Source organism: Ovis aries, chromosome 8, assembly GCF_016772045.2.
Source record: "Ovis aries strain OAR_USU_Benz2616 breed Rambouillet chromosome 8, ARS-UI_Ramb_v3.0, whole genome shotgun sequence".
NCBI classification, from domain to species: domain Eukaryota; kingdom Metazoa; phylum Chordata; class Mammalia; order Artiodactyla; family Bovidae; genus Ovis; species Ovis aries.
The window spans coordinates 43996119-44019582 of record NC_056061.1 but is presented as its reverse complement, the minus strand read 5'-3'; the positions used below and the strand labels follow the sequence as shown (position 1 = coordinate 44019582).

At 39.4% G+C, this 23464-nt stretch overlaps 1 protein-coding gene and 1 long non-coding RNA gene across 9 annotated transcripts in view; one reads left to right on the top strand and one right to left on the bottom strand.

The window, feature by feature from the left end:
• Nucleotides 1–633, bottom strand: part of EPHA7 (EPH receptor A7) — a 215526-nt gene extending 214893 nt beyond the window's left edge. For all 7 annotated transcript variants that reach the window (XR_009601620.1, XM_004011266.6, XM_042253395.2 and 4 more), the window contains exon 1: nucleotides 318–633. Coding sequence is in view for 6 of the 7 variants with exons in the window: in XM_004011266.6 (XP_004011315.1) it covers nucleotides 318–414 (97 nt within the window). In the remaining variant the exon portion in view is untranslated. The remainder of the gene's footprint in view (nucleotides 1–317) is intronic.
• Nucleotides 634–886: 253 nt separating this feature from the next.
• The window catches only part of LOC105612662 (uncharacterized), a 33604-nt gene continuing 11026 nt past the window's right edge, over nucleotides 887–23464 (top strand). For both annotated transcript variants that reach the window (XR_001042176.5, XR_009601621.1), the window contains exons 1-2: nucleotides 887–926; nucleotides 4882–5001. This is a non-coding gene — a long non-coding RNA (uncharacterized LOC105612662). The remainder of the gene's footprint in view (nucleotides 927–4881; nucleotides 5002–23464) is intronic.

The following is a 23464-nucleotide window of genomic DNA, read 5'->3' as shown; positions in this document are numbered from 1 at the left end:
TCGGCGGTTCCCACACCCCCGAGCCCCCGCCCCCCCCTCCGCCTTCCTTTGATGCTCACGCCCTCTGGACAGTCTGCGCCAGAAATCCCACTCTCGTCGGGCTAACGGCCCTGGGCGCGGGGCTGCAGGCGGCTCAGAGAGCCCCGCTAGCCACCGGCCAGCCTGGAGCGGCCGGAGCGGTGAGGGGGCGGGGAGCCGGCGGGGGAGGGTCGCCGGGCGCCGGAGGCGCGGCCGGCAGCCCCGCGGACCAGCCGGCTCTTGCAGGTAGACAGCTAAATAAATAAGTCAGAACAAACTTTGCTTTCCCATCACCTTACCTTCCTTTGCAGCCTGCGCTTCTCCGGTGTGTGCAAAGTGGAGCAGCCAGATGTAGCATAAAATAATCCATGAAGGGTGCCGAGTTTGAAAAACCATGGTGCATGAGCAGGTTTTATCTTAGGTTTCAGTTGAGCCGTAGCTTTTTAAATGCTGTTTGCTCCGAAGTATATGGGCTTTTTATTTTTTATTGCGCCCCACGCATTGATTCCCCTTCTCGATCTCCGGCTGGCTGCTCCACGTTTAGCTTTAAAAAAATTTTCCCCCCTCCTTTCGTTCACACTGTGTTTGCTGCCTGCAAGTCTCCGACTGCAGACCGGCCGCTTGCTCCACACTCCAATAATATCAATTAGGGGGGAGGGGGCGGGGCTCCGAGCCGAGAGCCTCCGCCACTCGGGTTGAGTGGCAGGCATAGCCGGCCTCCCAGGCGGCGATTCCCAGGGCTTAGGGGCGGGTCCCAGCGAAACGGCCGCCCCAACCTTGGGGGTTGGGTTAGGGGCGCGGGCCAATCGGCGGCAAGCGGAGTCAGGTTGCGGATACAGGATTCCCTCCAGGTTCGGAGCTCTCGGCTAGCTCTGGATGCTCCGAGGAGGACGTGGATGGCAGCCGAGGTGCGTGCTGCTGTGGGCGCTTGGCTTTTAGCAATCGCAGCTTTCGCGGAGCAAAATCAATCCTAAAATAACCCTCCTAATTTACAGTTGTGTTTATAGTAGTGCTCCTCGCGCTTGTTTAGAAACCAGAGCGATGCAAGCTCTCTCAGCTACCAAGCACGGAGCCGGGACAGTGAAATGAGCTGTGCCTTTAAGTAAAGTGGCTTTCACTTTGTTGTTACTCACAACCTCCGCGGGTTGGGTAACTTTGTTCTTTTTCTTTCTTGAAGGGTTACTATTCTTTTCTGTTACTCCAAAGACAGCTTTAGGCACCACCCAGCACAATCTCTGGTAGAATAAAAGTAATCAAGTGTATTATATTCAAACAATGTTTCCAAGAGTTTGCAACTAGCTCTGGCAACAGAGCCAGAGGAAAAGGGAGTGGAGAAAGGAAGTCTTTTGTTTTATGTGGCCCCCTCACCCCCGCCCTATCGTTTACCAATGGTTGGTAGGACTAGATAGAACACTGCAAGAGAAACTTCTGAAGGTTCCGAAACGTTTTTCTTACGTGCGTATCATTTTCCGAGATTTTCCTGGAACCCCCCCCCCCACACTTTGATCGTTTTCCATTTCGCTGCATAAATTACATTTAATTTTAAAGAATGTTACCATGCATCCAATTAATTTAAGAGCAAGACCTCTTTCGCACATATTGAGTACTTTTGAATAATTAGTCAATAATTACCTTTCAAAGGCAAACTAAGAATAAAAAGTGTCACCAACATCGCCGGTTGATTTCGTCTAACTAAAATATTGAGGACGACTGCCTAGAATCCCATTCCCGTTAGGTAGTTTCAGACACTTTGCAATTCAAAAGATGAGTAATACAATAAGATGAAGAACTTAAAAACCTTAATTGCCAAATCATCAAATCCGAAGGTCAAGCCTAGTAACTTGATCACATGTCTGAGAGGAGCTTCATTTTCTTCCTGTCATATATATATATATATATATATATATATATATATATGTATGTATTTCCTCCCTTAAAAAAAAAATTCTGTCATTCATGATTTAGCTGTATTTAAGAGAGGCAAAAAGTTTGACCTCGTCTAAGATTCCAAACTTTTCCTATTTTTTTTATCTGGATATGTAAAGTAAATTGAATTGTTTGGTATTTATAGCAAAGACTTTTCAGAGATGACAGATCCCTAGATTTTAAAATTGTATTTTATGAAAAATTGTCTCCTGAAGTTTTTACTTGCCTAATACAATTACGAAGAAAAGAGAAATGAGATTTCCTCCTCCTCTAACCTATCTTTGGGTCTCTAGTTTATTTCTTAAATATTACTTGTTCCTAGCCATTACCCCTATTAAACATTTAAAAAATTATAACTAAAAGCATCGTTAATGCCCTTTAGAAGATGCATGGAAAATGTAAACAGCTTAATAGAATAATCTTGAAACTAGACAAAAAGATGTAGAGTGCACTTGTTACAGAGATTAAGCACTGTTTGCACAAACGAGTGCTTTAAGGAGTAAAAATTGTAAGGTAAAACACTAGAACTAAGAATGTAGATCCCCACACGTAGGCAATAAAACTGTTAATCTCACATACTCACAGATATTAAACCACTTCTAATAGTTAAAATAATTCTCCAGAATTTCAACACTTTCCCCAGGGTCTCATCCCCACTTCTTAGAATGACACCAAGGTAGCCTTTAAAGTTTAAAATATTCCTTTCATCTATTGAGTGACTAATACTCAGTGATGTGAATACAAATACCTTTCCATTAGACCAGGAAACCAAAGAAGTAACATCCTTCACTCTGATGCGTGTAGGTGGTATAAGGAATCTCCTTATTGTGTCCCTTCTCTCTATCAGACATAGAGGCATGTTCAGCCTTGCTTTTATTTTTAGAGACAAGAGACTTCGCATTAAATGCACACGTGCCAGACTACTGACAGTTTTGCTTGCAGAGTTGCACAATGATACTCCTTTTTAGGTTTACCAACCTTCTTTCTTTTGTATCTAGGTACAGTGATGAAAAAGTCATGGAATTTAACGTAAAGTAAGTGACTTAGTCAAGGAAAGGATGATTGTTATACTGTTTTATACAGTATATATTTTAATATATAAAAATATATAAATTAGCAATAGACTCTTTGACTACCAGCAAAGCCTATAAACCTCTTTGTACATGAAGCCATTGAAATAAAAAAATAATCAGTTCACAAAACTTATTTTTAAATAACTTAAAATAGTTAATTCCTTTATATCACTTTTAAAATGGTTTATTTTAGCATCTTATTTGTGCATATTATTGCTAAGGCAAATTTTAGAGAAGCAAATGTATGTATGTTTATAAAATGTATTAAAAATCATTTTCCTGAACAATACCAAATGGCATATATATAACCAACACATGTGAGCCAAAGCAGAAATTCTAGAAAAATTGTTTTTTATATATTTGTTGGGAAATGCAGCTAATAGAGTACCCTGCTTATATTTAGATAACTTTGGAAAAAAGAGACTAAAACTTTAATATTACATTTATAAACCCTCTTTTGAAACATCTGTCTTAACTGTATAGCAGAAAGATGACAAATGCCTGTTTTCAGATACAAAGAAAATATGCCCAATATTTATGCACTGTTATTATCTGATTACTGATAATTACATGTAACTGTACATATATGAAAATAAATGTACAAATTCAGGAAACATTCCAAATGAGGGTATAGCTATTTCTTCATTTAACTTGCTTCAACACTAATATTTACCTCACTGTTTATTTCTGGGAGATATTTTCCAATTTTAAGAGAGGAATAGTTACTTAGGAATAAATTCTAATGACTTCAGGGAATAAGTTCCATAAATTTTCAAATAAAAGCCTTTGTGTGTGTGTGTGTGTGTGTGTGTGTGTGTGTGTGTGTGTGTGTGTAGTAAACAGGCCTTCAGAGGGGAAAGGAAAAACCTGAGGCTTTTCCTCAGGAAAGGAAAAATCCAAGGCTGCCAAACTAGTTAACAGTGACAACAAAATCAAAGGGCTGTTTCTGAACCTACTAGTTTTGCACTTACTGTCTAAATGCATTCACAGCTGGTAAATGTGGAAATGCAAGTTCATCACAGAAAAGGGGTAATTTAAACTGAATTAGAAAAGGTCCTGTACAGAAGAAACTGATTATAAATAGAAAAAAAAAGAAAGCATTATGTCTCAGTTAATAGATATTACAGAAAATTGGGTTCTCTATTTGTGATTTCAGTCTAAATGTAAACAATCTTTCCACTATGCAGGAAAATCACTTACATGTTTACGTTAGCATGATTTATGTAGTGTATATAAAATATTTACTTGTAGTCCAGTGTAAAAAATGTACATAGGCTAAGCTCATAAATAGCAATGATTTTACTTATTCTTCAGATTTTCAGATTTATCTAGTAGTATAAGAAGTCAGAGGTCAGAAATCAGAAGTCAAGGCTATATTTTGTACCTTTATAAAAGTTCATTCACTTTTGCATGGTTGGATAAATTAGTAACACTTAGAAGATTAAAATTATAATTCTTGAACTGCAATTACTGAGTTAATTCAAGAGAGCTTAACAAATAAAAATACAGTTTATCAGAATTATAAGTCCAATTGAATATCGCTGAGGTGTCACTCTGAAATTTTCTGATCACTTAAAATATTCAAAAGTGTTAAATAAAATAACTTTAATTATTTGATTATTATTAAAAGAATTAGTAAACATAGCAGAGAAATGTGACACATTATATTCAAATTCACTTAACACATGCATGCCCATTTGTGCTTAAGAATTTTTTTTTCCAAATTTGGTTTTGCTGGAGGAGGCTCGTCCATTACTTATAGTTCTCTATTCCATAAATCACCAGCACTGAGAGGAAGAACTAGCTTAAATTATGTAAATTACTTCTACATGCTTACATGGTTTTTCATCTCGAAACTTTTTAGCTCTTCAAACCCAGTGGATTTTCAGATGTCAAGGAGATCTGTGGTAATTCAGTGACCACCAGGGGGCATCAGGATCTCTGGGTGTCCTGAATAACCAAGCCTGCACTGAATAAGGATGAGGTAATTATAAAATTATTTACATATATAATTATGTATGGTGTGTGTGTGTGTATAACTTTATATATGTGTATATATATAATAAATACATACTTGTTCCTTTGACACTTTTAAGTTTCTTATACTCTGTACCTATACCAGTGTACTAAAGGGCTTGTAAAATTTTGTGAGATGTTATATAACCTATTTCAAACTGTTCAGGCCATATTTAACTGAATAGATTCTGAAGGCACCTTCAGTTCAGTTCAGTTCAATCGCTCAGTCGTGTCCGACTCTTTGCGACCCCATGAATTGCAGCACGCCAGGCCTCCCTGTCCATCACTAACTCCCGGAGTTTACTCAGAGTCACATCCATCGAGTCAGTGATGCCATCCAGCCATCTTACCCTCTGTCGCCCCCTTCTCCTCCTGCCCCCAATCCCTCCCAGCACCTTAGAAGGTGAATTATATTGTAGAAAAGCTCTCTCCTATTCTTTTAAACCAAACATCTGAGGAACTCTCAGTCTCCAGATACACCTCAGATACTCTCTTGCTTTCCACCCACTTTCCTCCTAAAGTCTTTCACCCTCAAAACATGGCCAGGCTGGGATTGAGTGTTCCCTCGGACTTGATAGAACTGCTTTTAAGGATCCTGTGATATTTCCAGGACTCTCTTGCTTGAGGAACATTTTATAGGCCACTTCTACCCATGGTCTTCTGCCATGGTTAATACTAAAAATGAAATTTTGTCAAAATTTGCCTGCATGATCTCAAGGAGGTCTAAGAAAAGGTCTGAACAATAGTAATCTTATGCATCAAAGTAATTTAGAAATAGTATTTCTATGTTACAGGGAAAAGAATTTAGAAATAGTGTGCCCTAGCTGTAAAATTATAAAGCTGTGGGTACTTTTCCCACTAAGTGTGCTCCCCTGCTAGTTCAGACAGTAAAGACTTCTCCTGTAATGCTAAGAGAACTGGGTTCAATCCCTGGATCGAGAAGATCCCCTGGAGAAGGAAATAGCAACCCACTCCAGTGTTCTTGCCTGGAGAATTGCATGGAGAAGAGCCTCGTGGGCAAAAAGTCAGATACGACTGAGCGAATAACACTTTCACTTTCAAGTGTGGAATTCTGTACACTGCCAAAGGTGTTGCCTTCTGCTGCTGCTGCTAAGTCACTTCAGTCGTGTCTGACTCTGTGTGACCCCATAGATGGCAGCCCACCAGGCTCCCCTGTCCCTGGGATTCTCCAGGCAAGAGCATTGCAGTGGGCTGCCATTTCCTTCTCCAATGCATGAAAGTGAAAAGTGAAAGTGAAGTCGCTCAGTCATGTCAGACTCTTAGCAACCCCATGGGCCACAGCCCGCCAGGCTCCTCCATCCGTGGGATTTTCCAGGCAAGAGTGCTGGAGTGGAGTGCCATCACCTTCTCTGGTTGCCTTCTACTACCCCTTAACTAGGCCCACAGTGTATTCTCTGTGGAGAATGTGGGCAAATTTCTGAGAGGAAAAGTGTCTTAAGTCCCTAATGCAGTCCCATTTGAATTTCAACAATATTAGCAGCTCTAAAATATTAGAAAAGCTCTGACTGAGAAGTAAATACACCTAAATACCTCAAAGAAGTCCTCATTGAGAGGGGAATGAAAATTCTGGGCTTAAAATTTGCTGGATGAACCCACATGCCTGAGGCTCAGAAGCTCTCTGAACCTAGCCACCCAGGTATGATGTTTGTCCTAATTATCTAAGTGTGGACTAAAAGAGACATACCCTTAGAGCTCAAATGTTGAGTGCAGAGCAAGGTTTCACTGCAGTAATTCTATGTAAAGCTAGATTTCAAATGTTATACAGTGTGGCAGTAAGGAAAATGAAGACACTAGTGGACTGAACAAATGAATCGTTGGGAAGAAAGATGATCCCTTTGAACTGACTGTACTTCTAGAAGTTCTTAGACAATTGTGGAGAAAAGAAAACCTCAAGAAGGAGATGCTAGAGTTCCCTTTCAGTTGAACTGAGCACATTAAAATAGACAAGTGACTATATACTTTTCCTTGATGATGTGGATCAAATAGATTACAGATTCACAATCTAAAATGCATAAATTTCAGTAAAAGAATATTGACAGAGACCTTGATTAAAATAGTATTTTTAGGTATTAAATATTTAGAAAGGCACAGGGGTCATATTCAGATGAATAAAGCATAGCCCAATACTCTCAAGACCTAATACCATCAGCATTCCTTTGTGATTCATGTTTCCTTTTAGAAACAGGAAGATCATATGTTTAGAGATATAGATAACTAGCCAATTTTACTCAGTGTTGATTTCAGCCATGAGAACAATGATGATGTCTACATAGTCACACTTTTAACCGTAAATTGCGAAGTGATCCAATGCCACAATAAGGATCGTCATCTGGCTTGTCCAAAGGTCTTTTCTTCTTCCCTCTCTGCACTCAGATCAGATTAAAAAAAATGAACATTCATACTCCATCTCAAGATTCTGTGAGTATATTCTTATCATTGTTTGGTTATATAGATGCATTTGCTTTAGCTAAAGCTACAAAGTTAAGCTGACACATTCTCTGGTTGATTTTAGATTGATGAAACAACTGAGGTCAATCTCAGTTTAATTAAGGATTTTAATATCTCATAGTCACTCTCTTGGCAGTCTTTTATGCAACAAGCTCTGGTGGCAAACTGTGTAAAACTAAAGATGTAAAAAACATGACAGAAATTTGTCTCATTTAAGGATAGATGATAATCAGAAAAGGCAAAACCAACTTTATCTACCTCACAAGTACAGGGCAAGGAAATTTACCCTGCATTCCAATAAAGAAGGACAAGACCCCTTATGAGAGTTCTTTCAAATCTCAACATGGATTTAATGTTTCTATACAATCACATCTGTCTTTATTTTAACAATTTATCATATATTTACATGGTAACTTTGAGTTAAATTTTGAGGAACAATCACCTAAGTTTGAATAAAGGTATACTATAATAAGTACAATATGGGAAACTGTCCATTAGAGCATCATGTTTTAAATGGTAGTTATATGCTGGAGAAGGCAATGGCACCCTACTCCAGTACTCTTGCCTGGAAAATCCTATGGATGGAGGAGCCTGGTAGGCTGCAGTCCATGGGGTCGCTAAGAGTCGGATACGACTGAGCGACTTCACTTTCACTTTTCACTTTCCTGCATTGGAGAAGGACATGGCAACCCACTCCAGTATTCTTGCATGGAGAATCCCAGGGACAGGGAAGCCTGGTGGGCTGCCATCTATGGGGTCGCACAGAGTCGGACACGACTGAAGTGACTTAGCATAGCATAGCAAAGCATAGCATATCCTTTTTAGAGGATAACAGCTGTGATTCAATCGATTACACTTGTTCCCAAGGCTACACAACAGGATGGTGAAAGATACTGAATGAAAAAGGTGGGGGAGCAGTCACAAATTCAGGACGAATATTATAGTTCTATGTATTCAAGTATCTCAAAATATAATATTTTAAAAATTTGCTCTATAGTCACCCCTTTGATTCATAGTATTTGCCCTGTTTTTATTTTCTATCTGTTTATCTTTTCTCTCTTCAGCTCTAATTAATCTGCTACTTATTCCATCCAATAGAATTCTAATTTCCATGGCTTGTTTTTTTTTAGTTTTAGAAATTGTTTTTTATCTTGTTTTGTTTTTCTAATTTCTGGTTATTTTTTCACAGTATCTTATTCATTTAGGGTTACAGTATGAATCTTTTATGTCTTTAACCAATTTACAGGGATTTCTTTTATCAGTTATAGTTTTATTAAATTGTCTATTTCGTGTAGGTCTTGACGTAATCCACCCATTTGTAGTATTTGCTGACTGTTGTTCATGGTGAGATCAGGGCATATTTTGGTGATGATGGATCCTTGCTAGCTTTGGGGTTTTGAGATATATACACACTTATATATATACATACACACACATATATATACAAATATATGTATATTTGTATATATACACATATTGTATACTTGTATATACAAATATATATATGCTCTTTTGGTCATGTTAAGGACATATTTACCTGTTGTAATTTTTGTTAAATGTGATTTTGGTTTTTAATCACAAAAGAATATTGATTTTTCACAAACACATTTTCAGGCCCTGTGGAGATGAACATGTGATGTTTTTTTAGATATCATTTCCTTAATGTTACTCCTGACTCAAACTTCACTTATCACCCTACTTACAACAAAATGTTCCCCTTTCCCAGCCTCCACCCCTTCCTCTATTTTACTATACCCTTTGCACTTATAATCAGACACTGGCTGGCTGAATCCCAGGCTGTCTTATTTGGACTGCTATAACAAGTACCATAGCCTCAATGGCATATAAACAACAGAAATTCGTTTAAATTAGTTTTAGATGCTGAGAAGTCAAGATCAAGGTACATGCAGACTTGGTGTCTGATGAGGGCCTACTTTCTGATTAATAGATAGTCATCTATTTTCTGTGTTCTCACACATCAGAAGGGGCAAGGGGGCTCTCTTAGGACTCTTTTACAAGGGCACTCATTCATAAGGGCTCTGCCTTCATGACCTAATCACTGCCCAAAAGTCCCACCTCTTAAGAACATCACCTTAGAGGTTATGATTTCAACATATGAATTTGGGGAGGACAAATAGTCAGTCCCTGTGCATATGCACGCTCACTCAGTTGTTTCCAACTCTTTGAGACCACATGGACTGCAGTCCTCCAGGCTCTTCTGTCCATGGTACTTTCCAGGCAGGAATACTGGAGTGGGTTGCCATTTCTTCTTCCAATTGATCTTACGCAACCAGGGATCCAACCCAAGTTTCCTGTGCCTCCTGCATCAGCAGGCAGATTCTTTCCTTCTGTGCCACCTGGGATTCCCTCAGAGATGTCCTTTTCTTCCTCATCCAGAGCCCAGACTATAAAGTTTCCTTAATGATTAGAATGTTTTCTAGTCCAGGGGTCCTCAATCTCTGGGATCTAATATCTGATTGTATTGCTGATCCTGCTCACAGCATCAGTTTCCTCTCTGCATCTCATTGTGTGCATTGTTTGCTGAACCCATGGTAGGCAAGGCATGACCTAAGGGGCTGGAAGAAAATGAAAGGAGCCAAAGGAACTGCAGACACGTTTATTCTCAGCTGGCTAGCACAGCAGCTGTAGCAGCAGACATAACACAACATAATTGCACACAACCCTGACGGGCTTTTCCATGTGAAGCTTATATATACTTACAGAACAAAAGTAGCCTGTGGCCAAGTGGGTACCTCATGACATGCATGTGCAATGCTATAAGTGATCTCAGCTGTTACATAACCACGTAAAGTCATTGTTTACAGAACATGAGGTGAGAGAGCATGAGAGCATGGGGCAAGAGAGCCTGACTGGTGCCATCTTATTAATTGTCCCACACTGATGATCTGAAGTGGAGCTAATAACAATAGAAATAAAATACACAATGAATATAATGCACTTGAATCATCCCCAAAACAACCCCCCTACCTGTCTGTGGAAAAAGTGTCTTCCATGAAACTGGCTCCTGGTGCCAAAAAGGTTGGGGACTGCTGTATCTAGTCAACCTTCTATTAGGGGCACAATCCACCATCAAACGTGTGTGTGTGTGTGTGTGTGTGTGTGTCTCCACTGCAGATCTCTGCCTCCTCTCCCAGCAAAAGACAACTCATTCAGGCACCTGTCTCAATAGACCAATAAGAGAACCCCTACCCTGGCAGCTGAAATATTGGATGACAACTTGCCCCTGGGTTTCCCATCCCTCTTCACTCCTAGAGCCTTTCTCTCTCTTTCTTCTGAGCATGGCCTGGCCATCACGTGCCTGGATGTTTGCAGCACAAGGGCATTTGGACTATCTAGTCAACATCTTGTCTGGACCAGGAGCTGTCACATCCCTACCAGTTGTAGTCTCCCTTGCTAACAATGAGAACATATCTAAGCCTCCAGCAAACAGTCATCTTGTACGTGTTTTTTTTTTTTCTTTCTATACATAAAAAATAAATCTGATTCTCTATTTTTTTTTCTTTAAAGTTTCTTTTAAAAATAAATTGTTTAAGAATTATGGGAAGATGGCAGCAGTTGTGGAAGCATAATTTGTATCTTCCATGATTCCCACATAACACAGGGCCATTAAGATATTAAAACCAAAATCCACTAACAATATTTTAACAAGAGCAGGTGGCACTAGTGGTAAGGAATCCAATTGCCAATGCAGGAGATGCTTGAGAAAAGGGTTGGATCCCTGGGTTGGGAAGATCCCCTGGAGGAGGGCATAGCAACCCACTCCAGTATCCCCTTGTAATCACAAAATACAAACCGATGGACAATACCCACTAGACCTGCCCAGTATCACCCTAAAAGTGGAGAAAGCAGAAGGAAGCAACAATGTCACCGGCTGAAGGCCAGGCACATTTTCATTAAAGCAGCACAGAGAGCCCAGCCCTACCCCTTTCCAGAAGAGCCCCACACATGCTCTGTGCAGGCGATATGTAGGGCCCCACACCAGAGCTCAGAGCTTGGGCAGTGAAGGAGTCCAGTAAGGAGCTGCAGTTGAAGGCAGAGGATCTTGGCTAAACTCCACCAGTGAATGAGGCAGACATCTAAAGTAACGCATGAAAGTCTTTAAATCCTCCCACTGAACTGTCAGGGTTCCAGTGGGACTGGACTACACAATGGACATCGACAATAAGGAGCAGAATTAAAATTAAGTAGGATGGGAACGGTAAAGACGAACGCCAGGGAAGCTCAAATTCAGGTCTGGAGCCAGGAAAAGCAAAAAAGGCACTGGTGCCTGACACGAAACTTCAGGGGCTCCAAACAACTCAGAAATCAAAGTAAATGAAATTTTTAAGGCAGCAATTCTTCAAAAAGGGAATTTAATGCCAAAAATACTTGACAAGCAAAATCTCAAACTTTTAAAGAAAGAATCATTAACAGTTTGATGCGGAGCCATTCTGGAGCCTAGAGGCAAAAGGAAAAATCAGTAATGCTGATCCTGATCATATGACAGTGTTTCATGAGAATGTTCCAGGCACCCTCCTTGAGAAGTCTACGAAAGAACCCACTTCAGAAATGAAAATAACTGAAGAGACATTGCAGTAAAGATTAGTGTGAAGATTAAAGGAAGGTTTAAAAAAAAATAGTATGTAATTGATACAGATTTGGGTCCTTGGACTCTATTTAATCAATTGAAATCTGCTGAGGAATTCAGACAGGGCTTTATTGGGACTCCTGTTGCACCGAGGGAGTGAAAGCAACAAGTGTCCTTGCTTGCTGTTGAAGTGGGGAGGGCATTGTTTCCTTAAAGAGGTGAGGGTATGGGTGTATCATTGGATGCTGGAGGGGTGGTCTGCCTACCCCCTTGGTGCTGCTGTGTGCAGTGATCATGCACAGTACCCTCCATTGACCCTAGCACTTCAGAAGTGGCAGTAGGTTTGCGGCCTTTTGGTATGCTATTATTTGTAATTAACCAGACTTTAGGTGCCTGTGGTTAATTTTAGTCCTATATATTCTGCTGCTGGAGGAGACTTTTATCCAGGTGCAAGCATTCAGGTAAAGGGGCCCAGATTCCAGCCTATGTCATAATAGCTTTATATTCTGAAAATGTAGATATGATACAAAAAGTTGGGAAAGGGGAGGAGAGAATTGAAATGTGAACTTCTGTTTTCAGAAGTCACAGCTAATTCTTATATTTTCCCTAGCTTATCATAGTTTATGATTCTGAGGTATAGTTAACAATCAAACATTATGTTAATTTCAGATGTATGACATGATTCAACATTTCTGCATATTGTAAAATATCAACATGCAAAAAATATTTATTTTAGTATGTGACAGAAATTCGCATCATTAATGTAATTAACAGGCGGAGCTTTTTAAATGAGGTAGGTGCCCTGATGTATTCAGAGCAATAAGTCAGACTGGGGTGAACATCCTTGAAGCAACTGGCATTTCAGGTTGGTCTTGGGTTGCAGGAATAGCTGGTCACATACAGTTGATGATTAACATTTCAGAGATAAGAGATAGTATATAAAGGGCACAGCAGGGTATGCCCATGTTACAGAAGAATAGAAACTTACAAACATTTGAAGAAATTTAATTGGAATGATCTTGAAAGTAGATATTATGAAGACTAACAACAGCATCAGGTGTGAGTTAGGAAGCAGAAACTCTGAGTTGATCCTTGAGATGAATATAATCCAGGTGGGCACCTGGACTGCTGCCTGTGGAAAACAAGACGCTGGCCCAGAGGGTCCAACCACATTTACATGGAATTCTTAACCCATAGGAACTGGGAAAATAAACGGTGGTTGTTATGTTAAGCTGCTGACTTGGGGGCTAATTTATTACGCAATTGTCTGAAACTAATACAGGAAGTTTCACAAACTTTTGTGGGTGTCTAATTTCCAAATTAATTTTCTCCAGCTTAAAATGCCTCTAGTAGTCTGTTTCCTCATACATCCGAGCACTGAAGTATGGGGGTTCAGTTGCTCCCTATACATATTATTTTCCATATTTTTTTCCATTCTGTGTGGTGATATATTGTGGTTTTAGTATTTATCTGATGAGTAATGAACTTGAATACATTTTTATACATTTATTGGCTATGTGAATATCATTTATTAAGCATCTGATAAAAATTTTTCCTTTTTGAATTGTCTATTATAGATTATAGTGGTGGTTCATATATGTAGATATGCATCGTTTATCAGGTGTATTTTGCGGTTTACCTTTTTACTCTGTTAATATAATCTTTTGATACAAAGAAATTCTTGATTTTCTTCTGGGATTGGTAATGTTAATATCTTGTTCAAGCAATCTTTGCCTAATTTGGTGCCACAAAGATAATTCTTTGTGTTTTCCTCTGTCATCTGTATTGTTTTCCCTTCCATACTGGAATCTGCAATCTGCCTAGAATTGTTTTTTGTTTATGGCGGAAGGTAGAGATCAAGATGCATTTTTTCCCCCATGAAGTATATAATAGACCCAGCATCATTTCTTCGAAAGAGCTACTTTTCTTTTTCTTTTTTTTTTAACTTTATTTTACTTTACAATACTGTATTGGTTTTGCCATACATTGACATGAACCCACCACGGGTGTATACAAGCTCCCAATCCTGAATTCCCCTCCCATCTCCCACCCCATATCATCTCTCTGGATCATCCCCATGCACCAGCCCCAAGCAGCCTGTATCCTGTATCGAACATAGACTGGCACTTCGTTTCATACATAATAGTATACATGTGCATTGTACTATAATAGAGCTTTGTTTGTAATCTGGTGGATGACTATGTGTGTGAAAGATTCTACTAAGTGTTTGTGATATTCAGTTGTCAAAAAAGCCATACTAGTCAGAAAACTGGCATATTTACCTATTTATTTTTGAGTAAGGGGGGCAATGTACTATTTACAATTCTGTGCCATTGTATGGCTTTACAGAGATCTCATTCTTGTTGATAGGACTTCAAAAACCTTTTGTTATAATTTGAGACAATGTCTAGTTATTGTCCATTTGAAGTTTATCTTGATCTTTGGAAAAATATATTGCTTACTTAAGACAAACCTACAGGTATTTCATCTGCCTTAATTCTTCCTGTTTCACTGGACAGGATGCAGCATTCAGTGCCACAAATGATGTTATGGATTATGGCAAGAATAAAGAAGCTTTTAAAGGCATGTCCATCAACTTTTTCTGAGAGAAAAGAGCCTTGAAGCCGTGCATTCCTGTTGCTTCCTGTTCTTCGCCTTCCTCCTTTATCCCACGTGGGACATAATACAGACTGAGAGTGTATAAATAAAATGATGATAGAAACTTAGAACCTTAGTTAAAAATACATTTAAGTTTCAAACATATCACCTGTTCCCTAGCATTTAAATGATTCTGTTAACCTGGGCTCTCTGCTTCCAGGATTGCTCATGCTCTCAGTTCATTCTCAATAGTCTGCGAGAGCCAGGGTCCCCAACCTTTTGGCCAGGGACCAATTGGCTTTGGAAGACAATTTTTCCACCAACTAGGGTGGGGGATGATTTCAGGATGATTCAAGGACATTTTTGTGAACTTTATTTCTATTATTAGATCAGCTTCATGTCACATTATCAAGCATTAGATGCCAGAGGCTGTGGACCCCTGTGCTGGAGGGTTCTGTTTTCAACACAGAAATACTTCACTCCTCCACTGGAAAGTCTCTAGTGATTGCCATCTCACGCTGTGGTATGAATCAAGTTCATTAATGACCAAGAAAGCCCACCAAACTATGACCCTGGGACTGCCACCTCTCTTGTCTTTTCTCCCCTTTCTTTTTTCTATCACACTGATTTCTCGCTCTCCTAACAGGCCAGGGGAGCTTCTTCATCGAGCCGTTCAGATTCCCTCTTCCTGGAATATAATGCCTCTAGACGTTTATATCTATGATTCCTTCACCTCCTTTAAGTTTACTCGTCTCTGCTCACAAAGGTTTTCCTTGGGCTTCTCTATTCCTTATTTTTTTCTTTTTCTACAGATCTTATCACCATTCAATATGTGATGTCATTACTTAAGTTTATTATCTTTTCTTTCCAAACTAGACTGTAAGATGCATGAGAACGGGGAATATTTTCTTTCTTTGGTGCCTTGAACAGTGGTTACACACATATTACATACTTGATAGTTGAATGTGTGAATGAATAGTTTTCAGTTAGTTTGACCATGTGTTTTATTATCAGCTCTGTGAAGTTATTTCTAGAGAAGTGTTTCACAAGGACATTTCTTGTAGCCTAGATTTTCCAAAAGTGGGATTTTTGGCAGTGGTGTTAATGACAAAAATTCAAATTTTTGAAAAGCATTAGAGTGACTCATATATAAAATTCAAAAGAGGGAACAATATGTCGGAGGATGTATATTCATTTTTAAAGAGAGCTATACATAATAAAATATAGCAGATAATTATTGGGGAAATAAGACAGAATTAAGCAGGATATGTTCTCATTATACATGCTTAGTAAATTACAAAAATTATCTCTGAACTCAAGATGGACAGCTCATCCTCAATCCAGTTTACTGCTTAGTAACAGAATGTGCTGATAAATGTCTAGGTCTAAGAACATAAATTATCATTATCTAAAACTCCTTTCCTTTTTTGGGGGGAGACCCCTTAAGTTTCTTAAAAATAAACCATATAAAATCCCTAAAGCCAGGAATTCTTTATATGACTCCTAGAACTGTCTTGAAATATATGTAAATTGTGTGTGAATGTATATTTTCTAGGGGAAGTTTCCTAAATCTAATTTTTGAAAGAATTCAAGCGGAAAAAATTCAGAACCCAGCTTTAGATCAGTGATTCTTTTACCTGGCAACACATTAAAATCATCCAGGAAGCTTTTTAAAATTGTCAACCCCAGGCCAGCAGTTTGATTTATATAGATCAGTCTGGGGTGGTGGGGTATAGATACTAGATATATTTATTTTTTGAGCTCCTTGATTGATGCCACTGTATACACATAGTTGAGAATAATTGCTACCAATTGAATAGTACAAAATTACCTAGATTTTTTTTTTTAAACACAACTTTGCTTGTTTTCTGAGCTAGTAAGTCTACGGTGTGGCCTGATAATGTGCATGACTAACAAGTTTCCAGATCATTCTTTGCTTCCATTTTGGGATGACACCATGAAAAACCTACTTTGGCACACTGGTTTTTAATGCTGGCTGCTCGTTGGGACTATCTGGGGTGTTTTTTAACATGCTGTTGTTTGATACTGCTGCTGCTGCTAAGTTGCTTCAGTCATGTCCGCCTCTGTGTGACCCCAGAGACGGCAGCCCACCAGGCTCCACTGTCCCTGGGATTCTCCAGGCAAGAACACTGGAGTGGGTTGCCATTTCCTTCTCCAATGCATGAGAGTGAAAAGTGAAAGTGAAGTCGCTCAGTCGTGTCTGACCCCTAGCGACCCCATGGACTGCAGCCTACCAGGCTCCTCAGAGTACTGGAGTGGGTTGCTATTGCCTTCTCCGTTAGTTGATACTACCTGGCTTAATTAGAGATGCTGATTTAAGTGGTCTGAGATGAAATCTGGGCTTGGGTTTTTTAAATAGACTCTCAGTTAATTTTGTAACTTTTCAAAGAATTATTGATTCACAGAATCAGAGTATACAGAGGGACTGTATACAATTCACCCAGTTTCCCTCAGTGTTAACATCTTTATAAAACTATTGTACAATATTAAAACCATGACATTGATGCTAGTACAATCCACAGCATGTTCAAATGTCATCAGTTTTACAGTTACTCAAGTCACTTGTGGGTATGGGGTGTGTGTGTGTGTGTGTGTGTGGTTCTCTCAATTGTGTCCTATGTGTAGAGGCATGTAGCCACCAATATAATCCAGATGTAGAATTGTTACATTATCACAAAGATCTTACATCCTTTATTTGCTCCTCTTTGCAGTTACAGTCAACTCTTCTCCTCACCATTCCTAACCCTGGGCAATCACTGTTATCTTCTCCATCTCTATCATTCTGTTATTTTAGAAATGTTTACACAAATAGAATCATCCATGAGCTTTTGAGATTGGCTGTTTTCAGTCAATGTAATATCCATGTAATATCCAAGTTTTTGAGTATATCAGTAGTTTATGCTATTTATTGATAATAGCATTTTATTGTATGAATATAACATAGTTTATTTACCCGTTCATCCACTGAAGGACATTTGGATTATTTCCAGATTTTGACCTTTACAAATAAAACTATGAACATTCATGTACAGGTTTTTATTGACAATAAGTTACCATTTCTCTGGTGTAAATGCCCAAGAGTACAACTACTGGATCATATGGTAAGCACAAGTTTAGTTTTGTGAGAAACTGAAGCTGCTACCATTTTACTTTCTGACTGATAAAGTAGCATTTTACCTTCTAACCAGTAATGTATGAGTGGTCTCATTTTTCTGCATCCTTGCCAGCATTTGGTGTTCTCACAGTTTTTTTTTTTTGTTTTTTGTTTTTTTTTTTTGTAATTAGCCACTAATTTAGGGCTTCCCTGGTGGCTCATCTGGTAAAGTATCATCTGCAATGCAGGAGACCATGGTTTGATTCCTGGGTCGAGAAGATCCCCTGGAGAAGGAAATGACAACCCACTCCAGTAATCTTGGGCTTTCCTGGTGGCTCAGTCCAAATGAATCCACTTGTAATGTGGGAGACCTGGGTTCAATACCTGGGATGGGGAGATCCCCTGGAAGAGAGCATGGCAACCCACTCCAGTATTCTTGCCTAGAGAATTCCTATGGATAAAGGAGCCTGGCGGGCTACAGTCCATGGGGTCACAAAGAGTCAGACACGACTGAGTGACTAAGCACAGCACACAGACACTAATTTAGGTATGTAGTGATATCTCCTGTGGGTATAATTTAAACTTTCTTATACCTAATGGTATTGAATATTTTCCCATATGCTTATTTGCCACCTGTATATCTTCTCTGGTTAAATGACTCTTCATATCTTTTTCATATTTATCAAATATACTGACTTGTTTTTGTAGTGTTGAGGTTTGAGAGTTTGTTATATATTCGAGGTGTAGGACCTTGTATTGAAGAAGGAAATGGCAGCCCACTCTGATACTCTTGCCTGGAGGATTCCAGGGACAGAGAAGCCTGGTTGGCTACAGTCCATGGGGTCACAAAGAGTCGGACATGACTGAGCAACTAACATGTGCGTGCACACATACACACACACACATACACACACACACACACACACATACACACACAAGACCTTTTATAAATATATGTGATTTATAAATATTACCTCTCACTCTGTAGCTTGGTTTCTCATCCTCTTCACAAGGTACTCCACAAGGCAGAGGTTTTTAATTTTTCTGTGGTTCATTTTTTTTTTCTTTTATGAGCTGTGTGCTTTTGTTGTCAAGTCTAAAATCTCTTTGCCTGCTCTAGAGACTTAGGACTTTTCCATATGCTTTTAACAGTTTAATACTTCTACATTTTACCTTTAAGTTTGTGAATCTTTTGAGTTAATACTTTCTTATAAGGTATGAAATTTAGGTAAAGGTTTACTTTAGGGGCCCTATGCTCCAGTTGCTCCAGAACCATTTGTTAAAAACATTTGTGCAGCAAAGTTATAGAAGAGGCCATCAGTTCAGTTCAGTTCAGTTCAGTTCATTTCAGTCACTCAGTTGTGTCCGACTCTTTGTGACCCCATGAATCGCAGCATACCAGGCCTCCCTGTCCATCACCATCTCCCAGAGTTCACTCAAACTCACGTCCATTGAGTCGATGATGCCACCCAGCCATCTCATCCTCTGTTGTCCCCTTCTCCTCCTGCCCCCAATCCCTCCCAGCATCAGAGTCTTTTCCAATGAGTCAACTCTTCACATGAGGTGGCCAAAGTACTGGAGTTTCAGCTTCAGCATCATTCCCTCCAAAGAAATTCCAGGGCTGATCTCCTTAGGGACCAATATATAGGGGTTGTCAAGGAGCAGAAGACCCAGTGAGGAAGGAGAGTGCGGTGTCCCAGAATGCAAGAGGGCAGTGTGTTTCAAGAAGTGGTCTGCTGCTGCTGCTGCTGCTAAGTAGCTTCAGTCGTGTCTGACTCTGTGTGACCCCATAGATGGCAGCCCACCAGGCTCCACTGTCCCTGGGATTCTCCAGGCAAGAACACTGGAGTGTGTTGCCATTTCCTTCTCCAGTGCATGAAAGTGAAAAGAGAAAGTGAAGTTGCTCAGTCGTGTCCAACTCTTAGCAACCCCATGGACTGCAGCCTACCAGGCTCCTCCATCCAGGGATTTTCTAGGCAAGAGTACTAGAGTGGGGAGCCATTGCCGTCTCCATCAAGAAGTGGTCAGCTCTGCCAAATACTGACAAGAGGTCAAGCAGAATGAGAGTTCAGATAAGATAGAGAAGTAGGACTGGGCTTTATACACAGAAGCTTTATGCTGATAAAAATATGAGGACAGGGTTTTCTTGTCTCTTATCATAGCATATGAAAGAAGAATAGAAGCAGATGATAAGCTGACTTTATGATAAGTTTTGCAGCACTGTGGCATCTGTATGGCTGGGAGTGACAGCAGCACAACTTAAATAGCTAAAAACATATGACTCATATAAGGAATTGAGTGGGACTGGTTTTAGGACTAACTGGAGCCAGGGTATCTATCATCCCCAAGGTTTTCTTTCTGCCTCTGTCTTTACTTTTCCCTCTTCTTTGTGGATGGAACTTGTTTCTGAGAGAGGCACATCATCTGGAGGTTGTAGGATGTAGTTGGGGAGAGAGTGCTGCAGAGAGTTAGGAGTAGATGGGGGGCCTGTAGGAAAAGATGGAGACAATAACCAGGATAATAGGGATACAGGTAATTCAACAGACATTTTCACCTATAGTTCACTCTTTCTTTTAATATAAATTTATTTATTTTAATTGGAGGTTAATTACTTAATCTGCCACAGGTATACCTGTCTTTCCCATTCTGAACCCACTTCCCTCCTCCCTCCCCATACCATCCCTCTGGGTCGTCCCAGTGCACCAGCCCCAGGCATCCAGTATCATGCATTGAACCTGGACTGGCGATTCGTTTCATATATGATATTATACATGTTTCAATGCCATTCTCCCAAATCATCCTACCCTCTCCTTCTCCCACAGAGTCCAAAAGACTGTTCTATACATCTGTGTCTTTTTTGCTGTCTCGCTTGCAGGATTATCATTACCATCTTTCTAAATTCCATATATATGCGTTAGTATACTGTATTGGTGTTTTTCTTTCTGGCTTACTTCACTCTGTATAATAGGCTCCAGTTTCATCCACCTCATTAGAACTGATTCAAATGTATTCTTTTTAATGGCTGAGTAATACTCCATTGTGTATATGTACCACAGCTTTCTTATCCATTCACATGCTGATGGACAGTTCACTCTTGAACAACACACATTTGGACTGCATGGGTCCACTTACAGATTTTTTTTTTCCTCAAGAAATAAGGTACTATACTGTCTGCATTTTGTTGAGTCCAGGAACACAGAACCACAGATAAAGAGGGTGACTGTAAAGGTATACTCAGATTTTGACCTCTGGAAATGTCAGCACCCTTAATCATTGTTCAAGGGTCAATTTTATTTCCCTCATCCATCCGCAGAAAAGATTACTGGGGAGCTGACTGTATTTTCATCATGTACATAGAAGTGTTCAGTTTAGTCAGTTCAGTGGCTCAGTTGCGTCCTGCTCTTTGTTACCTCATGGACTGCAGCACACCAGACCTCCCTGTCCATCACCAACTCCCGAAGTTTACTCAAATGCATTTCCATTGAGTTGGTGATGCCAACCAACCATCTCATCCTCTGTCATCCCCTTCTTTTCCCGCCTTCAATCTTTCCCAGCATCAGGGTCTTTTCAAATGTCACCTCTTCGCATCAGGTGGCAAAGTACTGAAGTTTCAGCTTTGACATCAGTCCTTTCAATGAATATTTAGGACTGATTTCCTTCTATGATTATGAACGTAGAAGTGTTCATATGTACTCAAACCGTATTTATTGCATATGAATATATATGTGTGTTCATATGCACAGCATAGATGTCTTATAATAGGATTTTCATTTAATTTTTTTGATCTAAATATAGAATATTTCAGAAAAACAGTTTTGTTCTAGTAGGTACCTCAACTCCATCTGAAAAGGACTAGACAATGTTTATTTAATTTTTTATACATTTTTATTGGTTGTTTTACAATGTTGTATTGTATAGTTGCTTTACCATGTATAGTACGGTTGCTTTATGATATTAGTTTCTACTGAACAGCAAAATGACTCAGCTATATGTTACATATAGCCCCTCCCTTTTGAATTTCCTTCCCATTAATGTCAACATAGTGCATTAAGTATAGTTTTCTGTCCTATACAGTATGTTCTTATTAGTTAGCCACTTTATACACAATATCAGTAGTATATATGTGTCAATCTCAATCCCTCCCACCCTCCTCTTTTCCCCCTTGGGATCCACACATTTGTTCTCTACATCTATGTCTCAATTTCTGTTTTGCAAATAGGATCATCTGTGACATTTTTTTTCTAGATTCCACATGTATGCATTAATATACAGTATTTATTTTCATCTTTCTGATTTGCTTCATTCTGTATGACTGTCTTTAAGCTCATCTCCATCTCTACAAATGACCCAGTCTCATTCCTTTCTATGGCTGAGTAGGATTCCACTGTGTATGTGTGCCACATCTTCTTTATCCACTCCTCTGCTGATGGACATTTAGGTCGCTTCTGTGTCCTGACTGTTATAAATAGTGCTAGTATGAGCATTAGGGTACATGTATCTTTTTGAATTATGGTTTTCTCTAGGTATATGCCCAGGAGTGAGTTTGCTAGATCATATGGTAATTCTATTTCTAGTTTTGTAAGGAAAACTCCATATTGTTTGGGTTGTTTGTTTTGAATATATTGAGCTGCATGAGCTCTTTGTATTTTGGAGATTAATCCTTTGTCAGTTGCTTTATTTGCAAAATTTTTCCCCTATTCTGAGGGTTTTTTGATCCTTTGCCATGCAAAAGATCCCATTTGTTTGTTTTTATTTTCATTACTCTAAGAGGTAGATCATAAAAGATCTTACTGTGATTTATGTCAAAGAGTGTTCTGCCCATGTTTTTCTCTAGGAGTTTTATAATGTGTGGCCTTAAATTCACATCTTTAATCTATTTTGAATTTATTTTTGTGTATCATGTTAGAAAATATTCTAATATCATTCTTTTACATGTAGCTGTCCAGTTTTCCCAGCACCACTTATTGAACAGGCTGTCTTTTTTCCATTGTATATTCTTACTTCTTTTGTCATCAATTTTGGTAGACATGAGTTTGACCAAACTCCAGGAGACAGAGAAGGACAGGGAAGCCAGGTGTGCTGCAGTCCATGGGGTCGCAAAGAGTTGGACGTGACTGAGTGACTGAACAATGAAAAGGAGAGTGTAGGTGTATAGGTTTGGAAATGGGGCTTCCCAGGTAGTAATAGTGGTAAAGAACCCACATGCCAATGCAGGAGATGTAAGAGACAAGGATTTCATCCCTGGGTTGGGAAGATCCCCTAGAGAAGGGCATGGCAACCCACTCCAGTCTTCTTACCTGGAAAATCCCATGAACAGAGGAGCCTGACCTCTGGGCCATTTGTCTTGGTCCATAGATCTATATTTCTGTTTCTGTGCCAGTGCCATACTGTCTTGATAACAGTAGCTTTATAGTATAATCTGATATAATATGAAGCAATCACAGGAACATATTCGAGGCCCAAATTTAGGACCTGTTTCAGGAGACTGCATATCTTTATGATATAAATCTAGCTTTACTCCTTAATGCACAGTTACTCTCATAATAGACTGTATTACACATGTACTTATTGATCACTATTCTCAACATGTAGTAGAATAAATCAAAAAGGAAAGAAGCTGAAAGATGGCCCACTGAATAATATAGGCACAGAAGTTAAAAC